Source organism: Oryzias latipes, chromosome 2, assembly GCF_002234675.1.
Source record: "Oryzias latipes chromosome 2, ASM223467v1".
NCBI lineage: Eukaryota > Metazoa > Chordata > Actinopteri > Beloniformes > Adrianichthyidae > Oryzias > Oryzias latipes.
In genome coordinates, this window is record NC_019860.2 from 14,150,565 (window position 1) to 14,177,528 (window position 26,964).

The 26,964-nt window shown below is 39.9% G+C and overlaps 1 protein-coding gene across 6 annotated transcripts in view; it reads right to left on the reverse strand.

Moving 5' to 3' along the window:
- Nucleotides 1–26,964, reverse strand: part of LOC101164874 (tensin) — a 119,976-nt gene that overhangs the window by 77,322 nt on the left and 15,690 nt on the right. For all 6 annotated transcript variants that reach the window (XR_002875058.1, XM_023964926.1, XM_023964935.1 and 3 more), the window contains 2 exons: nt 13,697–13,811; nt 7,877–7,914 (listed from right to left, as the gene is read on the reverse strand). Coding sequence is in view for 5 of the 6 variants with exons in the window: in XM_023964926.1 (XP_023820694.1) it covers nt 7,877–7,914; nt 13,697–13,811 (153 nt within the window). In the remaining variant the exon portion in view is untranslated. The remainder of the gene's footprint in view (nt 1–7,876; nt 7,915–13,696; nt 13,812–26,964) is intronic.

The window sequence follows — 26,964 nt, forward strand, 5'->3', positions numbered from 1 at the left end:
GTTGAGTGTTACCTTGGCTGTGTACTTGGCACCCTCTTTTCATCTTCAGCAGCCTGGCAGATGACAGCAGATTCTGATCAAGAATGTCTCGATACTTTTCTCCAGTCATTATTCCTTCAATGATATGAAGTCTACCAGTACCACATGCTGAAAAAACCGCCCCACGCCATGATGCTTCCACCTCCAAACTTGACTGTTGGTATGGTGTTTTGGGGGTGATGTGCGGTGCCATTTTTCCTCCAAACATGTTGTGTCTTATGACATCCGAAGAGTTCAATTTTGGTCTCATCTGACCAGAGTATCTTCTCCCAGAATGTCATGGGTTTATCCAAATGTTGTGTCGCAAACTCCAAACGAGCTTCAACATGCTTCTTCTTCAAAAATGGAGTCTTGCATGGTGTGCGTGCATGGAGGCCATGGCAGTTGAGTGCATTACTTATTGTTTTCTTTGAAACAATGGTACCTGCTGATTCCAGGTCTTTCTGAAGCTCTCCACGAGTGGTCCTGGGCTGTTGGAGAAACCCTCTGATGATTGTTCTGACTCCTCTGTCTGAAATCTTGCGAGGAGCACCTGGCCGTGGCAGGTTTATGGTAATGCCGTGTTCTTTCCACTTCCGGATGTTGGCCCCAATGGTACTCACTGGGACTTTCAGAAGTTTAGAAATGCGCCTGTAACCAATGCCTTCAGTGTGTTTTGCAACACCCATCATGCAACGCTTCTTGTCTAACACCTTTGGTGAGAAACCTTTTTAAAAGGCATCAATCAGGACTATACCAGCTGATATTACTAATAGGGGGCAGGTTAACCTTCTGAATACTGACAAACTCCAGCTGCTTTCTTGGCTTGCCAGACCTTTTTACCCCTCCTTTTCTTCATGTGTTCAATACTTATTCCCTGTGCCATTTCACTTTATTACACATAACTTCATTTATGGACATAAATGTTTGGATTTCTTTCTATGTGTGCATTACTTGGGTTGATGCCGACATCTGGTGAAAATTTCGTGTCAATAGCTCGATTAGAAATGTGTTTTTTGAGAGAAATGTTGACGTGTTCAATACTTATTTTCCCTGCTGTATAAGGCGTGAGTCTGATTGTATGATTTTTGAGGCAAATCGCGGATAAAGCCAGGGGCACGTCTAGAAAAATAACCAATGCAAGCCAACCCCACAATCTCATTGGACACACGATGGGGAGACGTCTGCAGATTTTTTTGTTGCATATGTGACTGTAGCAAAAGAGTGATGTAAATATGACGCTGGGTGGGTCCTAAGCTCCTTGCAAGCAGGACAGAGAGCTCTCAGAAAGAGGGAGGGGAAGGGGGGTGGGAGTTGCTCTGTGCTAACAGTACCGCCCACAATGATCTCCCGCCGCCCTGCAGAAACTAAGTCCTGAATACGACACGTGTTTAGATTTCGGCTAAAAACAGCAAAATCGTATTTAAAAGACCACCAGGAACTCTTTGAAAATAGATCAAAAGATGATCAGAGTAAACAGAAAACATCTTTTCATGTGTTGTTGCTCGACTCTATTGGTGCACAGAACTACAAATTTGCATTTGTTTCATTAAAAATCATTACGAAGTCAACAACGCCTCCTAAATTTAGTGTGATATACATGATACTTGCTCATTGTTTTCTTCCTATATCTACAGAATAACCTGCAGACAGACTGCCTTTAAGGAGAAAAATTCTCCTCAAGAATTGCAGATTTTCACACTTTTTACTCCTTGAGTCTTCTTTTTAAGAAGTGGTAAATCGGAGTTTTGTCAGTTCTTTTAACGGATGACAGTTGCTACCACTGACCCATAGAAGCGTCATTCGCTAGGTGCTCCTGGCCTCTCTGCATGAACATCCCGATCTCATGTAATGCACTTTTAAGAAGCCAGTCGTTTGCCAAAGGGTTTTAATTAAATACTTCTCCCAGTTTTCACACATGAAAGGCTGTGGATTAAAAGGTTAGGATGCCACGGTTAAGAAACCTAAACCTCAGAAACCTTTGACCTCACAGTTAGCGCCGAAGAGGCTCCGTTTAGCTCCAGTCTGGCTGAGCGGCGTGTGGATTTCGCCTAATTTTACGACAGCAAATGGTTGTATTCTGTGGGAAAGCTTTTCGATTACCAGGAGGTTTGACGGGGCACAGACTTGCTGTTAAAAAAAAAAAAAGTTTCGGTTTCCTATGTGCTTTTATCGTGTTTGGATTGCAGGCTACGGGAGATGAAACGGGTCTGTCTGAATTCCCTCGCAAGGGTGATATCCTTTGGATTTCCTTGCGCACGACAAAGGAGCTATTAGATCTTCCAAGAATAGAAAAGTGGTACGTGCCTGGGTTCCCAGATTCGCTTACAGATCTGCAGCTCAGAGCAAAGGAAGCATGAGGATACCTTAAAGGGAGATTCAGGACTGTTTTATCCTTTACAGAACCCATAAATAGTTAATTTTTTTATATGCCTTTTTGTTCATTTTTGTTTCTAATGCTCAGAAAAGGGAAATTGTCCAGCTAAATGTTTTCATGTCGGGCCCAAACTTTGCCAAATTGCAAATTCCAAATTCAAACTTGCATCTATCTTTCATTAAAAGTTCCACAAACAAATTTGTCTTGCGGCTGAGTTGGGAAGTTGTCGTGCCGCTTTTTTTTAAATCGCTAAAAGAAATAAAAACCCCAACATCCCCAGAATCAGGCTTAAAACGCAAAAAATCCCTTCGCTGTTGCTGTTTACATGATAAATAATCAAACCCTTCATGCTTTCGCTCCTCTCATCCAACGCCTTCCTTTCATTCCTCCGTTCCCGTACCTTCCCCTGCCAGACCTCACTTCTATTTTCCAACCCGCCGGCCCCTCAAACACTACAAACCGCTGCATCGGCATTCCAGGAGACTTCTCCAAGACATGGCAGGAATAAATTACAAGGAATGATGAGGCCGTGTTTTTATTTTTTTCTTTCTCTCTTTTTTTTTTTTTTTATAAGAATGTGAGATAGAACAGGGAGCTGACTGATGCTGTGCAAGAGCAACACAAATGAGCACAAGCAGACTGATGGCATGCTGCTGGGCGGATCTGTTTGCATATTTCTACTGTCACGGTGCCAAAGGGAAACCAGTTAGAGGTAGAGGCCTGATCTACTGTACATGGGAACCTGACCAAATCAAGCATGTAATTTTTTTTATGTTTTTTGATGACTACCAGTTCTGCTTTGAATCAGCTAATTTATGAAGTACAGGTTTTCTACACATAAAGAAATGAAGTTATTTTGATCGAGATGTTTAATCCAGTCCTGGTAATCCTAATAAAACCAGGTTAAAGTAGTTTTCAGGCCATAAGAAGCTCCCAAAGACCGCGTTTTTTTCAAATTTTTAATATGCTCTTCTTCTAACAATGGAAAGAAAAGCTGAGTATTTCTTTCTTCAAATGTGAATCGGGAGCACACGAAAAGATGCCGTAGGAAAAAGAGCTTTTTTGTGATGCTCTGAGCTCTTACAAATTGGGAGGGGAACGGGGGATTTTTTGTGCCATTACTTCCAGCGAAACACTCCCTCCTAGGGAGTGTTGTGCGCTCAAAAAAATTACTCTGCACTTGAAACTGGAAAATACGTGCAATTAAAACCATTTTCTCTCTCTTTTTCGCTTGAAACAGAGCGCGGCACCGCGTTACAAATGTGCCACAAAAGCCGGCCAATCTCTGACGTGGATGTGGTCTGTGGCGACCCCTGACGGAATGTGCCAAAAGGCGATGAAATTACATCGATGTCGGATAGGGCTGCACGGTGTGAAGAAAACTCGTCATACGCGATATTAGTGATCAATATTGCGATGACGTCATAACTAGCGGTACATGAACAAATAGTAAAACAACCAACAACATAATTTCCATTTCACTGAAACAGTTTTAAAACTACACTCCAAATGACCTTCGTCTGCATAGGAGGCAAACATCAAACAAAGAAAAGCTCCATCCGATTGGTCAACAGCATGAAGGGGTGCATCTGATTGGTCAAATGCATTAATTTATTTATATGATTCGTTAAATACTTCAAGCTGCCGTAAGATTGTTTTAGCACATTTAAGGTAACCATTTATTGGAATTTTCGCTGTCTTGCGATATGTTGTGCAGGCCTGATGTCGGAGTATAAGAACATCCGAACAATAATCATTTCTTTCCAAGACCGATTTGACCAATTATTTGGGGGTTTTTTTGGAGGATGATTTGACGATTGTTGTACAAGAGTTGTGTAAAAGTCACACAAAGTGTCTAGCACGTTCAGAATGCAAAAAAAATGTAAAAAATTGTTGCCTATGTCCTTGAACTGCAATTGACTCATTTTACCAACTACAAAAAAAAACATGAACAATAAAAATGAAAAAACAAATTAAACAAAAACTTTTAACTGTAATGTGACATTTGTTCCAAACAAGAAGATCTGGCACTGTTAAACCATGTCATTTTATGTGATCCGCAAGAGAATAAAAGTTTTTCATTTCTTAAATAAAAAATATAAATTGGTGTGTAATTATTCCTATTTAGGGGGAATCGGACTTGAAATATCGGATCGGGCAACTTTATATTAAGACTTAAACACTGTCCATATGACCTAACCTACCAGAATTAAATTTAAAAGGATTTATGTTAGAGTAACAAGCAAACATATGTTTTCTATGCAACTATAATTTTCACTTTAAAAAGTTAAAATAAATAAATAATTACTTATTTAACATTAAGGAGTAATTAAATTTATCTTTCATTACATTTAGTTACATGTATAAGTTTTATCTGGCCCCTTTGAGGACAGCCACTATGCTGATGTGGCCCTCGGTGAAAATGACTTTGACACCCCTGATTTATTTATATTCAGATTTATTTTAAACTTATTCAAATAAAGATTTTAACTCTAACTTATATTGAGTATTTATATTTATTTACAATAAGCATTATTCCTTTAACCCTTTAACACCTGAGCCGTCTCCGGCGACAGAAGAAAATCCAAAAACGCACACTCTCTCAACTACAGTAACTCTTTAACGGTTAACACAATCAACGTCATTCCAATGGATTCTTCCAATAAACGTCCGCTTTATGTATGGATTGAAGGCCGCTTTACTGCGTGATGGTCATCTTATTTACGTTGTTTGCGTAAGCACATCACTACCGTAAAGTTTTTTCTTTTCAGCGCAAAATGGCTTTGATTTCAGAATCCGCTGAAATTACGTTATTCCTGAAAACGGTTCAAGAGCTACGGTAGTGCAAAAAACGCTGACACTGATACTAAATTCAAAAGGACTAAAAGGATTGACCTAGAACAAATGTTTTTTTTATTTTTATTATGACTTTAAAGTTGTACATTTACGAGAAAAAAAAGTCATAACTGTTAAACTACAACTTTAAATCTCGTAAATCTACGAGAAAAAAGTCGTGAATATATAAAACATGAATGAATTGTAAAACAAATGAGCTTCCATATATTTGTTATGTTATCAAAAACCATTTTTTCTTGTAAATTTACGACTTTAAATCTCACAATTTTACTTTTTTTCTGTTTGTTTTGGTGGCCCTAAAACTGTGTCGAATAACCCAACACTTTAGTGTAATTTCTTTCTTTTAATTGTAAATTGTAATTGAATAAAACTGTAAGCTTATCTCAATAGCTAAACCTTTACTTTTGTCAGCCTGTAATTAAAAACATTCACAAATAAAAAAGTTGAATTCACAGTTTTTAAAAAGTGAGCTTTTTTTCTGTGGGGAGTAAACATACCCCAAAAGAATCTTTTTTTATTTTTGTAAACTTTCCACGTCCTGCAGTCTGAAGTGATTACTAAACATTGATGAGCTGCAGTAATAAAAACTCACAGTTTTGGCAGAAGGATGCACAGCATCACCCAAACAAGCCAAACACAGAAACCTTCCAGTACTACTGTTTTCATCCAGTTGTACCGCATCATAGGTAACCAAACTGATCCTGTTTTTAGCCCCCCCCCCAATCAAACACACACACACAAAACAAAAAGAATGAAGAAGTTTTAAAATTCGATTAAAATGTCTTGCTTTTAGGAGAAGAAAGGAAAACTTTCCACGCTCTTCGAATTTATTATATGGGTAATTCCGGAGAGCGTGGTATTTATCAAGATTTAGCAGATTGGACCACATAAATCCTCTTGTTGATCGCACTGAAGGTTTCAGAGATTTTTTTATGCAGACTTGAGAGAATTTTTTTGGGGGGGAAAACCTCTAATGGATAAGATGAATGGGGGTACGAATCGCGCCAAATCAAACTAAAGAAGGAAGACGAGGAGAGAAGTTCAAGCATTTCTCTCCATCAACTGAAACCACTAAAAGCAGCCTTTCCTCTGTCATTCGTTTCTCCGCTCATTCCTTTTTATTTGCTATTTTCCCGCACCCCCCTTCCTTCTTTTCTTCCTTCTATCGCAGATTTTTTGAGGGTGACCTGCAGGGCCCTGGATTACTTTGCTTTGAAAGCCGTCTGGGAATTGGAATAGCACTGAAAACACACAACGTCCCGGGATTCGGTAACAGGCAAACGGATGAGTCGCCACATAATTATTAATCAAGCCGGCTTTGGATTACATCATATTGCAATGCGGCAGAAAAACCGCTTCTGCTGAGCGATGCAAGCCTCTTTGCTCGGACACCTTCTAGTATGCGGACTTCATCAACTTCTGGTTTCTCTTGTAGTTTCCGAGGCAACAAAAACGATTAAAGTCAGTGGAGCATTCAGGAAAAAAAAAAAAAAAAAAGGGGTTGCAGCATAGCTCCTAAAAAAGTGGCCAATACGGATAAAAATCTACCAAACACAACTTTTAGTTTGGCTAAAACTTGCTAAATAAGACTTTGAGAGACTTTTGAGAAGGCTTTTCTTGGGGTTATCCAAGTTCAGAAAATGTTAAAACCGCATTTCCTGCACTACAGGGCGCCCCATCTATAAATGGCCTGTTTTTTGCTTATGTCATATTTAAGGCTCACCAAACTAACCAAAAGGCACCAAAAAAGAGACATACAGAGTAAGAGATAAATCTTCCAGATTATATTGACTGTGTTCACAGTAACTCTATGTCCGAATTCCTTCCCTACTCACCATACAGTCCACTATATAGTGCGTTTGCCATTTTGCAGTGCTGTCTGAATGTACAATTCCAAAATCAAGTGCTCTATAAATTTCCCAGAAGTCTCTGCAAAAAACCAGTGTGCATTAATGCTCACTAGATTGGCGAATATAGACCACAATGCATTGCGTCTGAACAATTTCTGCCCCAAAAATGTATGTAACCCTTGTGCTATCCTAGGCACTTTAACATTGGGATTTTGGGTCATCTAGACCCACTAGACAGTGCTCTGAACCTTTTTTCTTCAATGATTTGTGAACCTCACTGGTGTCCATGGATTACATGAAATCTTTCCACCTTTATCCACCTTTGTCATGGTAGAGAGAACACGTCAATGTAAGACTGGGGTCATCTAAGATAGCACAAGGGTTAAATGTATTTTTTTGATAAACCATCAATGTTTTTTATCTTCAGAAGACAGTTGATTCAGAAATGATAGTCACAAAAAGCTCATATCAAGTAGATCTTAACTTCATGAAATTGATGACATCATATTCACCGATTAAAAAAAATAAAAAAAGTGGTGAACAAGTGGTGTCCAACTTGCTGTCAAGATCCAGGGCACTAGATAGTCCCACACTATATCGTTTTTTAGTAGTTAAGGATAAGGGTTGGAATTCGGACATATTCTTTGTTTGCCCTCACTCTGTTTTTGTGCCCTTAAGCATTGCCCTTAGGGTGCCAGTGACACACATGTATACATTCCAAATAAAGTATATAAAGTTGTCTCAAGCTCAAGATCCAGCACGTTCCATGTCTTACCTTCACTTCACATTTCTTATGACAGGACAGCTTGCAGGCTGAAATTAAAAAAAAAAAGAAGCATTAAATACTGAGTTAAGAACCAAAACTTAAAACCTGACTATGTGTCTGTCAATGAAGAGAAAACACCAGGACGTTCCTGCTCACATTGAGTGCAAAATAAAGACATCAAAAATCAGTTTTCTGCATAAATCAACACTTAGAGGCCAGCTTTAACCCTGCTGTGATACTGCCCCCAAGTGGACAAAACAAGAATACATCAGGATCTGAACTTTAGATTCAATATTGGAATATAGCAACAAGAAACCAAGCATAAATGTAGACACTTTTTGCAGACTTTTTTTCTATTATAAAGGCTAGAACTTTAAGGTGGCTATTTTAAATGGGTCTTCTTGGCTTTGATATCAGCAGTTTGAATTGTTGCCTTCACTCAAAGTCTGTGTGAGCAGCACTCAAAGTTTTCTCTCTTGTTCTTGTGTAAGAAGATTGTGTTTAGTGACAGGCTGTAGTCACATGACTTCAGTTTGGACACGAGTGTAATGAGAAAAGAATATATGTCCTTTTATTCATTTTTTTACATTACACTATAAAAGGTATATGACATGTAGTAGCTTCCTTGAAGGCCCAGAGTGCTTTACAGTCACAGTCATGCACACACTCATTCACATACTGATGTCGGCTCCACTGCTGAACGCTGGCACCAGCCTATGACCACCAGGGGAAATGTGGGGCTAAGTGTCTTGCCGAAGGACACTTCATCAACACATGGGGCGGGCAAGGCGGGAACCAAACCTGTGATCTTCCAATCGAGGGTCGGCCGCTCTAACTACGCACCATGGCCACCCGTGATGTCTTTGGTTTGTGTTCCCTTATTTTGAACTTGCTTCAAATGGGAAGTGCGCATTTACGCCCTAACAGCACTCAAATATGGAATGTCACACTTATGATGTCACGCAAACCAAATGGTTAATTGTTATTGGTTTAAAAATAAATATTTTATTCCAGGGAGATTTTTTCTCTTAGGGGGAGGGGTCGTTTGCCGTAATCATTGGACATCAATGATGAGACATTTTTTTATTGTGTTAGGTTTGTAACTCAATTGTGTATGATAATTTGTAAAAGTCCTGGAGCGTAAACTCCAAACCATTACCCTACCACCACCGTGTTTCATAAAGGATTATGAAAACCAAAGAAAATGTGTGGTAAAGATTTTTTTAGACTTTTTTTTCTTCTTACTAGTCTAAGATGTCTTTCTCCTGGACTTTATTTTTGATTCATATATGACCAATCTTTTTCTTTTCTTTTGTTTTTATAAATTTATAACTTTTTAAAATCTTATCACCTTTTTACTCCTAAAATCAGAAAAATCTCCTTTAACCGTTGCACGATCTCAACCTTCTGTTTATGGGTCAAATATTGTGCACCTCATGGAGCCCCAAAATAAAGTAACTTTGTTGATTTCTAAATCTAAACTCTGTTGTGCTTGATTAAACAACCTGTTACCTATCAATTCAACTCAATTGAATCCTTTTTATCAAACGTTTTTGCTACACATCGCAAAAAGATGAACATTATTGCACACGTTTTCCCAACAAACAAACTGTCTTCTTTTACACATCAAAGGTTTATTATCGCTACTATATAAATGTGAAGTTATTAGTTCTGAATTACTTATATTACAATGGAGAAAACATCGTTCAACAATCTGGAATTTCTTTGTCAACAGTTTATTCTTTTTTCTTTTTTACTTTTTTTTTCTAGGAAGTGAATTATAAAAGAAGTGGCACCTGAGGGTGCCGCCTCAGGTGGATTTGGTGTGTGTCTAAATGGGTCAAAAATGACCTATAAGACAATCTTTTCATCCTAGCTGTGTGCAGCCCACATGTGAACAAAAATAAAGTGTCAATATATCAATATAGGATGGGTTAAGGTATTCTTTCTACAACTAAACATGGTAGTGGGTCCTTTTTTATCCGCAAGACAACACAGGGTTTAAAAATGAGCATTTCTGCTGTGACAGTTCTTGAAAGACTTGTTAGGGAGTTGTTGGTTTTATTATTTCCTGAAAGTCATAACCAATTTCTGCCCCACCAACAGAATAAGTCTAAGCTCCCAGTAAGTTCCCGTGACTTTCTCATTTTGCTGGCCGTAACACAAAACCCTTTTATACTGCCAACTTTCCTGCATTATGCATGAGAACAGAAGCGATTCAGGAGGCCTCGGCAGGTTAAGGGACACTGTATCTTCTAGCAGCACTTAATCAACTCTGCGTTTATGGACTTTGTTGGTTAGAAGCTTGAACATTGAAAATCAGCCGCTTTATGAAACCATGACGATTGTGAACAAAAGTCGTGAACAAAAGTATAAACCAACACTTGTTTTCCGCTCCCGTTTGTCATGAGATGAGCTCAAAGATCTGAAACATTTTCTTCAAAATAACCATTTCCCTTAAATATTGCTCACATATCTGTCTAACACTGTGATAGTGAGATAATCCATCCCACCTCTCAGATGTGCCATGTCAAGATGCTGGGACCGTGTGATTATAGCACAGGTGTGCCTTACACTGACCACAATAAAAGGCCACTCTCAAACGGGCTTTTTGTATCTGGTGTGACCACCATTTGCCTCTTGCTGTGCAACACATAGAGTTGATCAGGCTGTTGGATTGTGGACTTCGGCTAGGCAAAGTTGCTGGATGTTGGCCTAGCATCGTCTGGTTAGAATGCAGGCCATGCAAGGACTGCAGCTTCCAAGAATTGTTTACGCATCGTTGCAACATGGGGGTGTGCATTATCATGCTGCAACATGAGGTGATGTTCTTGAATATACGACACAACAGTGGGCTTTAGGTATCTCTATGTATTCAAAATGCCATCAATAAAAGGCACTTGAGTTCTTACTCCATAACATATGCTTGGCCATACCATTACCCCACCGCCATTATGGGTTAGGGTTAGGCTATTCAACAAACTGATCAAACTCTATCTGTTGCGCTGCATGAGGCGAATGATGGTAACACCAGAAATGTACCAGATGTTTTTAGTTCACAGACCCCCCAATAGAACACAACTGCACCTTTCAGAGTGGCCTTATATTGTGGCCAATCTAAGGCACACCTGTGGAATAGTCACACTGTCCAATCAGCATCATGATATGGCGCACCTGTGAAGTGAGGCTGCCTTTCTATTTTTGTTCTGTGTATATGAGAACTGGACTGAGTGGCCCTTATGCTCCAAACAGGAAGTACTCCAAGAAGCCAAAATCCCATAGTCTTTTAATGAGAAATAAACAGCTATTTCTCAGTCATTCCATTTGCCAGAAAGACCATTCTTGTTCTGCTATTTATTTTGATAATCCTAACTGTTTTTATGATTATTGTTTTTTTTTTTTTTTTTCTAGTGCAAGTATTCAAGTTAGAAACTTACCAATCAGAAGCCTCAATAAAAATATGTGGTCTCACGTTTAACGTTTGACAAATTTTGTCAAGCTCACTCCCGATTGGCGAGAGCGGTTGCCACAGAAACGACGACTCAGACGCATTCAGACGTCATCTGGCTCCAACATGGTGGCGTCTCTTGCACGAAACAATGCAGCTGAGTTAATTCTATTTCGTTTGAAGCCGAAGGTAAGCTATTTTCTGTGGCGCCCAGTTCTTATATAGTATTGTTTGCAACAAATGGCATGTTTTCACAATGAATATAAAGAAATTCCAGAAAGATATCTTAAAAGTCTACAAAAGGTCTTGGATGAAGTGTAAAAATCCAAATTCTTTATTGACAAAGACACATGTTTCCTGTTTCTGCTTATTCAATCTGTGTCTGTTGGATTTTGGCTCGGGCCATGCTGTGTTTTAACGCCACTGACTAAAACACAAAAGAGGCATGAAGGCAAAAAGTGATTATCTTGAATGCCTTCTCTACCCCACTTTCTTCCTCTTCTGCCTGCCTCTGCACCTCCACCCCTTAGCCCATTTTCTCTCTTTTCCCCCCTTATCTAGGCTAATGCAGCAGCAGCAGCCATGCTAATTTTAACACTAAATCCTCAGCCAAAGCCCTACACAAGCTTGCTCTTCCACTGCCGGGCACTCTCCGTGTTTGTCATCTCCGCCCGGGCTGAAGTCGCCGCCTTTGTACTGCTGTTCAAAAAGGAAAATAAAAGTGTGTAAAACCAGAAAAAAGGGACGGAAGAGGAAAGAAACAGAGGCAGTGTGAGTCTGTAGACATTCAATTCCCTGTGACTTTTTTTCCTGGAGCAACAATAAAACCTTTTGGTTCTTATAAAATTAAGGGGAAAAAAACATGTGACAGGACCATAAGGGAGGGAATGGATTTAAGGCAACCTGAAGCAACACCTAGCCAAAGAATATTGTGTAGGAGTACTAAAGAGGGATGAACTTCCTTGGTTATTAAACACCACAAAGTTTTAGGCAAGACTGTGACTATGCATAAAGGTAGACTGACTGCATGGTTGCAAGACCCATTGGCCTATCTAAATCCCCCTTGGTTGGTTGTGTCAACAAAAGTTTGGCTTTCCAAAAATGAGCAAGCAGGCGCAAACGAGTGAGACAATTGTTGAAATGAATCCAATTAGTGAAGCTAATTAATGAACAAGCCTTAGTCACATGACCCTTCATGGGGGCGTTGACGTTGGGTTGTCCAGCTCCGTGGAGGGAAGTAGACGGGAGCAGCAACATGTTAAGGGAAGCACAGCCCCTTTAAGACTCATATATCTCAAGGGAGGTCATGAAAAATTAAATCTACTGTTATCATGCGTGTGGTAAGTGTACAATGAAGTATTAGGATAATGAGTCTACCCTTACGCCACACTCTAGTCGTTAGTAAGGTGCACAAACTCAACATGCACAAATACAATATGCAACGGGGTGTGTACGTAAAAAGTAAGATGGCCACAGGATACCTAAACACATATTGTCTCATTTCCTAAATTCTATCAATCAGGCTATGCGTACAGAGCACACGATTATCACTCAAACAGCAGATAAATACGCGTACCAACTTTTTGGTTTTTGCCAAGCACCGCTAGCTCTGCAGAGAAATTGGGTGTGTGTGTTAGCCTTGGGGGCGGTGCCAGCAGCACTGACTTTTACTGGAAGGGGCTGTTCTCACTGGCCTAGATCAGTTTGCGAGGACCCGCTTGTTTTCTTGTGTTGGGTGGGGCTGGTGCTCAGAGCACACATTTTTTGAGGAATACTGCGTTAATGGATCAAAACACCGCTTTGGGGTTTCTTTTTGTGAGGGATGAACATTATAATAAACTTAAAAGCTCAAGAAAATAGATTTTGCATGGTATAGACCCTTTAAACAAGTTCTTGCCAATCCTATTTTTTTTCACAATGTTTTGTCTGTAGTGCACGTTATTCAAGTTACAAACTAGCCAATAAGATGCAAAAGGTTTGATTACCACTTGCGGTCAAGTGGTAGGGGTGTCGACATCCAACTAGCTCACTCCTGGTTGGTGAGTGTGGTTGCCAAAGAAACATTGACTTGGACCAATCACTGCTTGTATTTGTTGTCTGGCACTAACATCGTGGAAAAAAGGTGATTGAATTGACTTTATTTTCTTGGGGTCGAAAGTAAGGGCATTTTCTACGGGTTATGTCACACTCACTTGCTCCAGTTCTCACAAACAGTCAATGCTTGCAATTTGGCTAGCCTCTTCGGACTGCTTTGATTGATTAAAGCCGCTTTTATCTCATGTTGCTGCACAACTGGAGTCAAGCTGTGTTTTACTATAAGTCTACTAAGTGTTCTAGCCAGACTATACCAAACATTAACACCAACATGTCCAGTCACTCACCTTTGCAGATGAGACCCTCCTTAGTGATGGCCTGCTTACATATGTCACAACTCTTGGCCTTCTTGAAAGGTTTCAGCTTGAAGGTGTGAGTGTGAACGCCCTCCAGCTCGTCAGGCTGCGGGGGGAAGACAAATACATGTTCATCAGCAAAACTAAAGCCAACAGGTCCAAAGCCAAGGAAAACAGTTTTATATAATGTATTCTGCTGCTAAGCTGTTTTCTAACATGATTCCAGTCTTAAGCTGAAAAAAAAAAAAAAAGATTACATCAGGTGTTAAAACATGCCAGCACAGACCTGCCCACCAGCAGAGAATGTTTTCACTTTGAAGCCTTATAATTAAATGACTAATTAAAGATAGATGGAAAGCTTGACTTGAGCTGCTAGCCACAAAAACTCTAGTAATGAAACAGAACCCCTTTTCATTGCACACTGTGTACATTTTTATTGCAGCAATCAAATATACTAAAAGGGTAATGATAATAATAATAATAATACTACATTCAAGCGCCTAAGGTCACTGTACAAGGTTGAAATATAAGGAAAAACCAGAATAAAGCATCAATAAGAAATTAACAAAGTAAAAAATCAATCAGAAATAATAAAGCGGTATAGAAAAAGACATAATAAAACAAAACAGAAAAAACAGGATAGAACACAACAGACTAAATGAAGTGTTAATTTAATGGATTAACTGTATGATTGTTTGAAGAGATAAGTTTTGAGTTTGGATTTGAACAGTGGCAGAGAGTCAGTATGATGATGAAGGTGGCGTTTGCAGTTGGAGTATCTGAATGCTGTTAGGTGAGATGAGGGTAATAGTAAAGATTTATCTAATTTATTCCTGATATTCAGGGCTATTTATAAGATGTTTTGACTGTCACTCAAGGCCGGGTTGAAGAGTGTAACTATTGAACCAGATTTTTAGTTTTAAGCTTAGTACACATTGCTCTCGGCAACCTGGATTCAAGCAACCTCTTCCAATGAAAGGTCTATATTAATTTCACATTCACTTCTAAATTCAAAACAATCGGAATGCAAGTTTTGAAGACCCCCTTTGGGCCCCACAGACAAAATGTGTGGCCATTGATTGCGCATTGCCACACACCAGTCAGGGACTCCGATTCATAAGTGACACAATCAAACCCACCAAACTCAGTGCGTAGCTGGTTTATCTGGTAAACCCAGACACTGTGACAAACCGGAAGACTTCTGCGCTTCTTTTTTATTTGTTTAATTTTATATATATATATATATATATATTTTAAACTTGTCCTGTCCAACTGAGCTGAGCAAATAGATAAAAGCTGAAGGCTTCTTGTGTTGGACACATTTTACTGTTACAACAGGGGGTTGTGAATCTTCTGACACACAAGAAGTATATTTGAATAAACCCCTTTTGTAATTTAGGCTGAACTTTATTTATATTGATTATATTTGCATCCGTTTTTTGTTGGACCGGACGGAAAAAAAAGAAAAAGGAAAAGACGGAGGGATGTTAAAGAGGAGGTGGGTAGGGTAAAAAGAGAGGGAGAAAAAAATGGTAGTTAAGGAAAGAGGTGGATGATTATAGAAGGGGGGGGGGGTTAAAATCATAAAGCAGCAAGCAACAAGTAGCTGGAAGTTTATAGTCATTTCTGTCGGGTGTAAATGTTAGTTTAAAGGGGGCGGGGCCTGTCCACACACACTCGAATGTTAGACACCTACCTTTTGGGTTCAAAAATGTCCACATAACAACATGTCAACATGTACACAATACAACTACAGTTCACACACACATACTTATGCATACAAAACATCATATGTAAGGCATTTCATTCCATCACGTATATTGGAGCAGGTAAGCTGGCACCTGTGCTCAATTAAAGGTTTATGTTCTGCTGAGGTGGATGATGGTATGATATAAAAAAGAGGGACAGTGGACCGTCATCCCCCACACCAAGAACCCCACCGAAGCAGCAGTGCTAGCCAGGAAACCTCCCCAGCACCCGCAACGTATAGCACAGGGGTCGGCATACGGCGGCTCCGGAGCCACACGCGGCTCTTTCAAACCTGTGCTGCGGCTCTCTGTGGTTTCGTAAAATAACTATCATGTTCTAAGATTGTCGTGGTGCCTTCCAAACTTCAAACTTTATTGATTTGTATAGGGCCTTTTATTTTGATGAAAACACAAAGCGCTTTACATAAAAGCAGATAAAATCTGAAAATTATTTAAAACAGAAAAAACAGGACAATCACACACAGATGAGACCCCTCCCTCCACCCGCCCGGTTCCCCCAGTAGAACCCTGGACAAAAACGAAGAACTGCAGCATAAAGAAAAGGTCTGGCTTGGTACTGCTGTGAGGAAACGATATAATGGGGATCCATTAATTCCAAGGCCCAGCCCGACCGTGGGGGTCATTACCACAGTGCCCACCCAACGCAGAGCAGCCTAGGGCCCACTCTACAGCTATTAGACCACAGAGCGGGACCCCAGCCAACCCAATGAGAACGAGCACTGCAGCAACAGCACCCCCTACAGGCGGAGCCGGTAGTGCCCCAGAACAATGGATCCCCAAGAGGAAACACTGGATTATGAAACATCAGAATAAACTGAAGTCATACTAAAGTCATGTGAAAGCCAGTCTAAAAAGGTGGGTCTTCAGCCTTTTTTCAAAAACCTCTACAGACTCTGCGGCCCTGAGGTTCTCCGGCAGGCTGTTCCACAGGTGAGGACCGTAATGGGGGAACGAGGCCTCACCGTGTGTTTTGGTCCTCACTTTGGGAACAACTAAGAGACCAGTGCCAGAGGCCTCATACTTTAAAATAACATAATTTAAATAAGAAGGCCCAAGACCATTAAAACATTTATAAACCATCACAAGAATCTTAAAATCAATTCTGAAACGCACAGGGAGCCAATGCTGCGATTTTAAAATGGGTGTAATGTGTTCCCGCCCCCTGGTCCTTGTCAAAACTCAGGCCGCTGAGTTCTGTAGAAGATGTAAGTTTGAAAGCAACATTTTTTTGTTAACCAGGGAGCAGGGCATTACAATAATCTAAACGACTAAAAATAAAAGCATGAATCAGCACCTCTGTAATGGCAAGAGAGAGGAATGGGCGGATTATGGCAATGTTTTTAAGATGATAAAATCCTGGTTTCACAACGTTTCTGATGTGAGGCATAAAACTCAGCTAAGAGTCAAAAAGTATGCCCAGGTTTCTCACACATTGAGAAGGTTTAAAATTCCTAAGTTTGTAAAAAATTCCCCTCTCTCTTATTTTCAGGAGCAATGATCAAAACTTCAGTTTTGTCCTGGTTGAGCTGCAAGAAGTTTTCTGCTATCCACAACTTTTCATCTAAAATTCATTTTAAAAGAGTGCTAAGAGGTTCAAGGTCATCAGCAGACACAGCGATGTAAAGCTGTGTATCATCAGCATAGCTGTGAAAGTCAACGCCATGTCTCCTGATAACATCCCCAAGAGCCAACATATATACATTAAAATGTTTTGGACCCAAAACTGACCCCTAAGGAAACCCCACAACTTATTTCATGTATTCTTGAGGACTGAGTATCCATACTTACAAAAAAATGTCGATCTGTGAGATAAGAGTGAAACCAGTTAAGAGCAGTTCCTCAGTTCCTGAGTGGCCAACCCGACTCCTAAGTCTGTCTAACAAAACATGGTGATCTACCGTATCGGCAGCACTAAGATCCAGCAGCACCAGAACAGAAAGTTTCTGCGAGTCGTAAGTATTTCTGAGATCATTTAAAGTTTTTACAAGAGCTGTCTCAGTACTGTGATTTGTCCTAAAACCAGATTGACATTTTTCAAGAACATTGTGTTCATTTAAAAAAATCATGCAATTAAGTAAAAACAGGTTTTTCAATAATTTTACCAAAAATTGGTAAGTTGGATTCAGGTCTGTAATTGTCCATTATATTCGGATCAAAGTTACTCTTCTTCAGAAGGGGCTTCACCACCGCCGTCTTACAGGCAGAAGGAAAGACACCTGTCTGAAGAGAGCAGTTTATATAACCCTTCAGGAGTTATATATTGTTTCTTCACAGTTTTCACTGAGGCCTCTTGCTGGATAAAACCAGTCTCCTTAAAAAATACACAATAATGGTCTGACACAGCCAAGTCAACAACAGAGGACACACCAGCAGATGAAGGTGATGAAGTCCAGGGTGTGTCCTCTGTTGTGAGTCGGCTGTGCCACATGCTGGGTAAAATCCATATTTTTTAAAAGATTTAAAAACTCAGAGGCAAAAGGATCGTCCAGCTTGTCAACATGAAGATTAAAATCTCCAGTTATTAAAATCCTATTGTGCGTCAGAACGATAACGGATAAAAACTCTTGGGACTTGGTGGTCTGTAAACAGTCACTGCTAAAATAGATGGGTTGCTGAACAGGAAGGAATGATGTTCAAATAAGGGATGATCATTTAATGTAAAGGTTTCCGTTTTGATGCCTTGTTGAGCAATTGATGCTGTTCCACCACCTCTTTTACCTTCCCTTACAGAAAAGAAAAAAATTAACATTAGGTGGAGAGGGAGGCCTCAGAGAGAATAGCTGGTACATAAGTACCAAGCCAGGTTTCAGTTAAAAACAAACAGTTCAAATCATGGTCAACAATCAGATCATTAATTATAAAAGACTTGTTTGAAAGAGATCTGATGTTTAAAACAGCCATGTTCAGTGTAGCAGGTGAATCTAATGACGATTTTCCTGTTAATTTTGTTTCTGCATTTGGTGTCATGTGTATAGGATGCAGATATCTAACAGAAGGAATGCGTGACTTTAAGTGTGAACGTTTATGATCTCTGCCAGTGATGGGTACTGGAATAAAGGATTTGGAGGGAATATGTGTGCTCAGGAGCAGTGGAGGAGTGGAGCGGCCGTCGGGTAGCGCGAGCGAGGAAGAGGAAGAGAGCTGCGTGAACGTGTGAAGGGGGCGTGTCTGCAGCTGTAAAAGTCGACCAGAGTCTGTTATGGGATGGTCGATCTTGTAGGGGACACATGAGCGCGCCAAAAAAGCCTTTTTTTTCCCCCTAGACTAAAACCACCTATTTCCATGTAAACTTAATTAAATTTGCGTTAGGGCACCTCTACTATCCTGTCATCTTGCTGGAGGGGGGGTTGCACGCGGGGGAAAACAACGAAGAGGTGGAGAGGAGGGGGCGGGGCTTAGACTCACCGCTTATGATTCCAGACCCGCAACAAACTAACAGCTAGTTCCTAATAAAAAATAGTTGTCATCCGAAAAATTAATAGAATATATAGGGTTTACTGGATTAAAAGAAAAAGAAAGGAGTCTGCATCAAAGTGAATTTGTTTCCATCATCTCATTCATCATACACCTCTGGGTGTTTGACAGATGGAAAAGTCTTTTCAAGGTTGTGGAAAATGGACAAAAGATCAAAGGAAACATAACGCTCATAATTAATTATGATAAATAATTAAGTAAATATCCTGACAGCATTTTTAATCAATACAAGTATCGGCAAAGGAACTATTGGGATATATTGGCAAAAACATTTTTTCTAACACACCTAGTGTTGCGGCTCCCTGTGCTTTCATCTCAGTGGGACACTGATCCAAATGGCTCTGTGCAATCACCGCCACAGGGGTTCCCAATGCCCCATTATGTTTGTTTTTTAAATAAAGATAAACCAATGGCCACTCTGCTGACATGACAGCAATTCATATCCGCCATTTAAGAGGGGTTACCAGTGAACCAAACCGTATCCATTCCATGCCCAAGTCACGAGATTTTGACTACTCTGACATTTCGCACCAAGCGTCTTCTAACTGTAGGTGGCAGGCATGCGCTAGTTAACAGTCGAATAAAGACAAAGAAGTAGCATATATGTGTATATATATATCTATATATATATAGATATATATATAAAAGCAAAAGGAAGGCCTGCAATTCAGCTGGGGTACAAGAGGAATTTAAATGGATGCTTGGGTTATTTGTCCCAAAGGTAGTCAACAAAGGATCAGCTTAGACGATTAGTCATGTGCAGCAAAATCATCACCTCGTCTGTGAAGAGGACTGTTGATGAACCTTTGGAGCTTCATCTTTAAGCCACTTTTCTAGTGGCTTTTTCAAACTCTGGTCCGTCTTTTTAATGCTGCAGTCAATTTGGCTCAAAGCTTTTACCAAAGTATACTTCTCAGCGTTTTCCTTCCTTATCTCCCTAAATCTTAATGGCTTTTGTCACACTGTGACACACCGCCCGCTAGAAACACCAGAAAGGAATCATGGCTGACCTTGGCTGCCCAGAGCCGCGCACAGCATATTAAAACAGGTAGCTTGAACGAAAATGATTCCCCGCCATCCATCTCAGAAATGATATATGTATTTTTGTCTGTCAGTTTGATGGCGGCAGCTCAGACAGACAGTTTTTGTCTACACATAGTTTAATTAAAATAATGTAATCTGATCTAATGACGATTATTGAAGAATTGACTATAATAGAAGAATGGCAGGTGAAAACAATTAGAAGAAGGAAAACAAATGAAAAAAATGATGGCAGCGTTTTTGGTCAAATAAGGAAGCTTTGACTTATTTATGCACATTTTACCAATCTTAAATGAAAATTAACACAAATAGATGAATTTTTGTTCATATATAAGAGTATATCTAATTGGATTTAGCTTCCAAGTTACTCTCATAGACATCTCCTCCAGTGGAAGCCTCGGCTTGGTTTATAAATAGCATTTAAAGCACCTCGGTGCCACTCCACAGCCCTGATGTTTAAGATGACCTGGCAGAAAACCGCCGGGTGAACCAATCACGCGCCGCCAGCTGTGTAACAGCCAAGTGCCATGGTTACCTGGCTGCCACGGCAACTGGGGTCAACATGCCCTGTCACACAGAGATGCATGGCATAAATGAGAAAGACAAGCATACAAGCAAAGCACACTGCAAGAAGACAAATGACTCTTGGAGAGCTGCCATTTCATTTCTGGGATCAAAGCGGTTTTATCAGGTGATTAAAAGAGGGAAAAATAATAGAAATGATCTGAGCAGAGTGATTTTTCCCCCTGTATCTATTCAAATATCATTGATTACTACTGTTTTACTACTGTATTTTCCAAACTAGATGGCGTACTTAAATTCACAGTGGGCCTTATGTAAGGATTAATTCTGGTTATGCTTACTGATGTCAAAGCAATTTTGAGAAATACGGTCCTCTGTCAAAATGTCAGTTTGTTTTCATTACAAGTTCCAAACAAGTTTAGCTGTGATTGTGAATATTTTAATATGGCTAACACGTAGCGGTGTCAGACTGTAATTTTCTTTTGTTACATGTTACTAACAAGGTTGAGAGTTAGTATAGTCACAGTAACGTTGCTTTTAATGATGTCATGTTTTTTAACGTGTTACCAACAAGGCTGGGTGTTTGCATAGTCACAGTAACTTTGGTTTTAACGGTATCATGTTTTTTAACGTGTTGCTAACAAGGTTGGGAGTTATCGTTGTCATAGCAACGCTTGTTTTAGCAGTGTCAGTCTGTATATTATTTGTTACTAACAGGGTTGGGAGGAGGTCGTGTTGTCACAGTAACATAATGGTATAACCTCTAACATGGCTAGCGTGTCGGAATGGGTTTTTTACATATTGATAACAAGGTTGGGGAGTTTCAGATATGGGTAATACGCTAACATGGCTAACGCTTCTAATGTGGTTGTCTCTTGGCAACACAAGTTCAAGTCACAACTTTTAATAAAAGTCTATGTAAACGTGCGTAAATCCTCATTTTGGGCCTCCATGTTCAAAACTCTTGTGTTTACACGTAGTTATGCACATTTTTAGGACCGTTTAGAACCGTTCTTGAGGCACTCAGATTGGGTAGTGACCTTTGGATTTGCCTGACCAGAGTTAAATGACACCAAGTCTTTAATATATATCGGAATGGCGCTGAGAAATAAAAAGCCTTGAGCAAGATTAGCGAGATTTACATGGCTTTGACATTTGGCACCAAGATTCTTCCAACTGTTTGTGGCTGACATACACTAGGAACCAGTAGAACAAGATAAAGAATCCACTCTTTGGTCATTCAGTTTAAAAAACATGGCTAAATTCACATACAGAAATGCGTGTTTTAGCGCGTTCTTGAACATGCATCATATGACTCTTTTTGTCTCGCTTTATGCATCTTCCTGAACAGTGTACCCTATATACTGCATGATACAGTTTGGGAAATAGACCATTCATTGATGGTATGCCTTATCATTGAGTCAGCTTCATAGTGTGGAAAGTATGGCAATTATGACCATCCTTGACTGATTTTATCTTGTTTGAACCCATTTTTCAAGGGGGACTTCATTTTCTTTTGCTCTTGAAAGTGCATCCATGACTCCAAGTAGCTATGCAAAAGATCAGTCAACAGAAAAAGCCCCCCAAAAAATAGAAATCATGAGTTTGTCCTCTGTTTCGTGTTAGAAGACTCCCAGGAGGGATCAGAAAGAGAAAATGGGAAAAAGGGTCATGGATGGAGACGGAGAAAGAGGCGGAGTGAAGGAAATGAATGTAGACAGAGTCGAAAAGGATGAGTTAGGGCGAAGAGGGTGAGCGGTCTTGGATCTGAGGATGGAGGAAGAGGAGTGCGTTTGTAAGTGCATGCGTGTCCGGACAAACAGAGAGGAGGCCCAGTAAATCAAGGCTCGATGCTCTCCCAGTTGCACTTAGCTAATGAAAAGCATCACTACGCTGCCACGACCGCGACCCCACTTAGAGCCAAGACATGGGGGGAGTCGGGGTACAATTCTCTCAAAGGCACCGTTCTGCCCTTCTGCTCAGATGTAGATGCGTAAATTTGCGCTGGCAGGCAAAAATGATAAACCACAAGCTAAGAAAAATGTTTTTTCAGGAACATATTTTGGGTTTACTAAAAGGATCCACTGTCTTTTAGGTTGGTGACCCATCATGCACAGCTCCATTACTGCTCTACGTTGATACAGAGGACAGAAACTTGAACAGGATCTTTTGGGGCGATTGGACTTGTATACCTAAAAAACGTAGTTTTTGGCCATGAACACACATAAATAAATTAACAATTTTAGTCACATGAAAAGAATTTAAATGTTTGAAAAAAAGAATTGCAAAAAAACTATTATTAATATAAATAAAGTTTAGCCTTAAATACAAAAGGGGTTTATACAAATATACCCCATGTATGTCAGAAGTAAGAGTACAATCTGTCCAACACAAGAAGCCTTCAGCTTCATTTGCTCAGCTGCTAATAATAATGGATTAGATTTATCTGTGATTTTCCAGACACTCAACCTGCTTACATTGTGGCCATTATTCATTCACTCCTCATTCATACATGGTGACGGTAAGCTACTGTTGTAGCCACAGCTGCCCTGGGGCAGACTGACAGAGGCGTGGCTGCCAGTTCGCGCCTACGGCCCCTCTGACCATCACCGGGATCATTCATACACATGCACATGCCAGTGGAGCCACACTGGAGGCAAGGAGGGTGAAGTGTCTTGCCCAAAGACACAACGACAGTTGGCTGGGGGAGCGGGGATTGAACCGCCGACCCTTCGATCATTGGACAACCTGCTCAACCGCCTGAGCCACTGCTGCCCTGCTGGACAGGACCCAAGTAGATTACAGTATATTGTTGATTGCATAATAATCCGGAGTTTGGAATTCATTTAAACACTTTACGGACTCCAGAGAAGTTCAACCAGTTCAACTTTCAACGTGTGCGAATTTTGCATGTACAGCCCGGAAACAGACATAAAAACTTGTGTAACGACGTCTGATCGCGCGAGGCAGGACTTTAAGGCAGGCGTAGGACTTTAAGGAGTTAAAAAAAACGTTTTTAAATTCATACAAAATGCTTGGGTCTCACTTTATTCACCCTTATGTGTTGTTAAGTGTACATTACAACCTGTCGCCTGCAGAATGCCCATAGAAAAAAATGTGTTCAAACCTTTTCCCCTACAGGGTTACATTGTGGTCTTTGACTTTGCATTTTGTTGAAGCCCATCTTAGTGCTTCGTAAAGGTTTGACCATATTTCCCCACCAAACAGCACATATCCAACACTAAGGGTGGTTGCAATTAAGGCTTTATTTATATCATAAGCTTTTGAGATTTTCCTAAACTTTTCTCTTAACCCTTTAACTCAGATGCTTTATCTTTCAACTGCTTATACAATTAACGGAATTCCAGCAGATTCCGAAGCGGAGAAAAGCAGCTTTGCGCTGCCGTGCGACACGTTATAGTAGTAAAGTATTTACGCAATGGACGTAAAAGCAGCTGCTTTTCTCCATGTCAGAAACCGGTGATTTACGTTGATCGCATAAATGGTTTGTCACTTTAGGTGTCACTGGCAACATCTCCAATGTAGACAAGCAGAGTCTCAACAAATTGGATCCCAACATTAGCCTCAAAAGGACTTGTCCAAGAAAAAGTTGTCTGTATTTCCCACCTTATTTTAGAAAATTAATCCCAATAAGAGCATCCTCATCCACAGATTCTGCTAACGCTAGCTGCCTTTTAGCTCTTACATCTGGTTTTGAATCCCAAATACACACAAAACCACTCATATACATATACACAACATCCCCACATTGATCTTCATTCCCATATGCAAGACCAACAGGCGTCCTCCATTGTAGAAAGCCACACATGGTTTCGTTTACGGTTCAGTGAGAGGGAAGCCTTTCTGCATGGATTGGAAGAACGACTTGAAAGCACAAAGTGAGACGGGTTGGAATTTAGATGTACTGTAACGTTTTTGCGTAGTGATGTCATTTGACTCAACCCTATTGCTTGTTCAGTCAGTGGTCCCCTGTGTCCCATAAGCCTTTCCAAGTGGCAAAAGAAATGCAGATCTTAGGACATTTAAGAAGGACGCCAAGGCTTTTCTGGACACAGAAAAACTCACACTTTTCCATAAAAACGTCCCTAAAGTTGCCTTCTGCCACAGTGACTGGTCTGTTGAGGGATAAGGTCAACAAGGGGGAGCAAAAATAAGTCATTCAGAGGAGTGAAAAAGTAACACAAAGAGCATAAAAACAGCTAAAATGCTGGATGACAGGACTGCAGGAGGTGAACATGAGGTAAAGTCTGCAGCAGAAAATTCTACCCCCCCCCCCCCAACCCTCCCCAGATGAAACACCACAACCACACCTGCTTTCAATTTCCGCTAAATTGGAAGTCTGTCAGAAACAATGGGCGCTTTTGTGAGACAGGGAGCCGGAGAAAAGAAAGACAAGAAACAAGGACACGAAAACCCTATAATGACTTTTAAGGGTTTTTTTAATTAAAAAAAAGTGTCCCTATTTCCAATAACTGTATTTTTTAAAGAATAATTAGTTGTAAAATAGACAGACAGCAGGAAAATCATTAGCTCAACTTGCATATATGACACTTTTTTAAGATCTACCTTTAATACAAAGGGGTAAAGGCGCCACCATGTTATGATATTAAAGATGTAAAATTATAAGAAAAATAATGGCAAGAATACACTTTTGTCAAATTATGAAAAAAAATCAAATATTTGCAAAATTAAAGTTGTGATATTAAGACAAAAAAGTAAAAATTGTCCTAAATCAATTCATGAAATTATGAGAAAAAGTCAAAGATAAGATTAAAGTTTTTTTTGAGAAAAAAAGTCATAATTTTATATTATTATTTATTTAATGAGAAGAAAAGACTTAATGGTATAATAAAAGTCAAATATTTACAAGATTTTGGTTGAAAAATAATTTTTAAAAAGTTGTAGTCTTACAAGAAAAATGTGAAAATACGGCAAAAATTTACAAGAATAAAGTCAAAATATATTGGGGAAAAAAGTTAAAAATGGACGAGAATAAACAAAAAAAAGAGATACAAGTCGTGGTTTGAAACAAATTAGATGGACAAAGTCCAAATTTTACAAGAATAAAATCATTATTTCGTAGAATAAATACTCAGTAATGCAATTTTGAGCCTAAATTCCTTTATTTTTGTCCTCCATCATCTGAAAAATTCAACAAAAAGACATTAAAAACACTAAAACTGCATTTTCACCAGAGTGGGCTTTTGATATATTGGAAATTTAAGAGTAAAGTGATGATAGACTCTTTGCATGAGGGTTTTTATGGGACTGAACAAAGAATGTCAATCCCCGTTCAGATAGATTCTTGCATCCTAGAGGAGGAAATCAAAGCGGAGAGAGAGAAAACTCTTATCAAGATAGTCACTGCTCTGGTTATATCCCCCCCGAGACCTACTTTGCTGTGATTATGACTACATCAGTGATTGCCAGCACGAGAGTACCCATAATCATTACTGTAGGTTAAATAGGCTTTGAAAATCCATAGACACAGCAACTGCACAAACAGTCTTGACAGTGAGTGGAGGAAAAAAAGCCTATGTTGAGCCAATTTTGACCCCCCCCCTCCCCAAAAGAAACTGCCTTTAATAACTTGTAGTAAACTAAAATGTGTTTTTTTTTCAACATGCTAGGGTATAAAAGTAAAAAACACACATTCTGTGTTTATAAAGACTAAATCCTTGAGATATCCTCTGACCAGGACAGTGCATTCAGTCTATTTGATCATGTTTGCAGTATGATCAAAAGCAGGTGAGGACAGAGGCACAAACAGATCAATAAGCTGTGATCATTAAGTCTGGGGCGCTGATGATCATTAGTCTGCAGCTAATGAACTTAAGTGTGCCGTGCTTGCTAATGAGCTCTTCTGTCTTTGGGTCAACCTCAGGAAATTAAAAGAAAAAAAAAGTAGAGGAGACTCTGCAAACGAAGAGAAGTAACAGCTCAGCTTTTGTCAACCGAAAGCAGGGAGACGTGCAACTCATGTGAAGTGCAAAAACGTTAAGCTCACGTCACTATCTGCACGTGATTTTGCTTATTCTCGGTTTTAACTGCGTTAAAAATGGTCTATGGGGTTGCTGGAGCCTATCCCAGCTACTTTAAGGGCAAAGGCGGGGTAAACCCCTGATAGTTCGCCACACCACAGAGACATCACACACACTCAAACTCAGACCTAAGGGACGATTTAGTGGAGTGGAGGCACATTAAAAGGATCCAGCTGGGATTTGAGCTGGTGCCTTCTTGCTGAGAGTCAGAAGTGTTAACCTCTACACCGTCAAGCAGCCAACATCCCAACAAGTGGAATATTATTTACCCTTCAAACACCGAAGCTTTAGCTCCTGTGTCAGTTTTCTTTGAATTACCGTAACTCTTTAGCCATTTACAAAATGTACGGAATTCCAACGGATTCTGAAGCCGAAAAAAGCATCTGAGCAA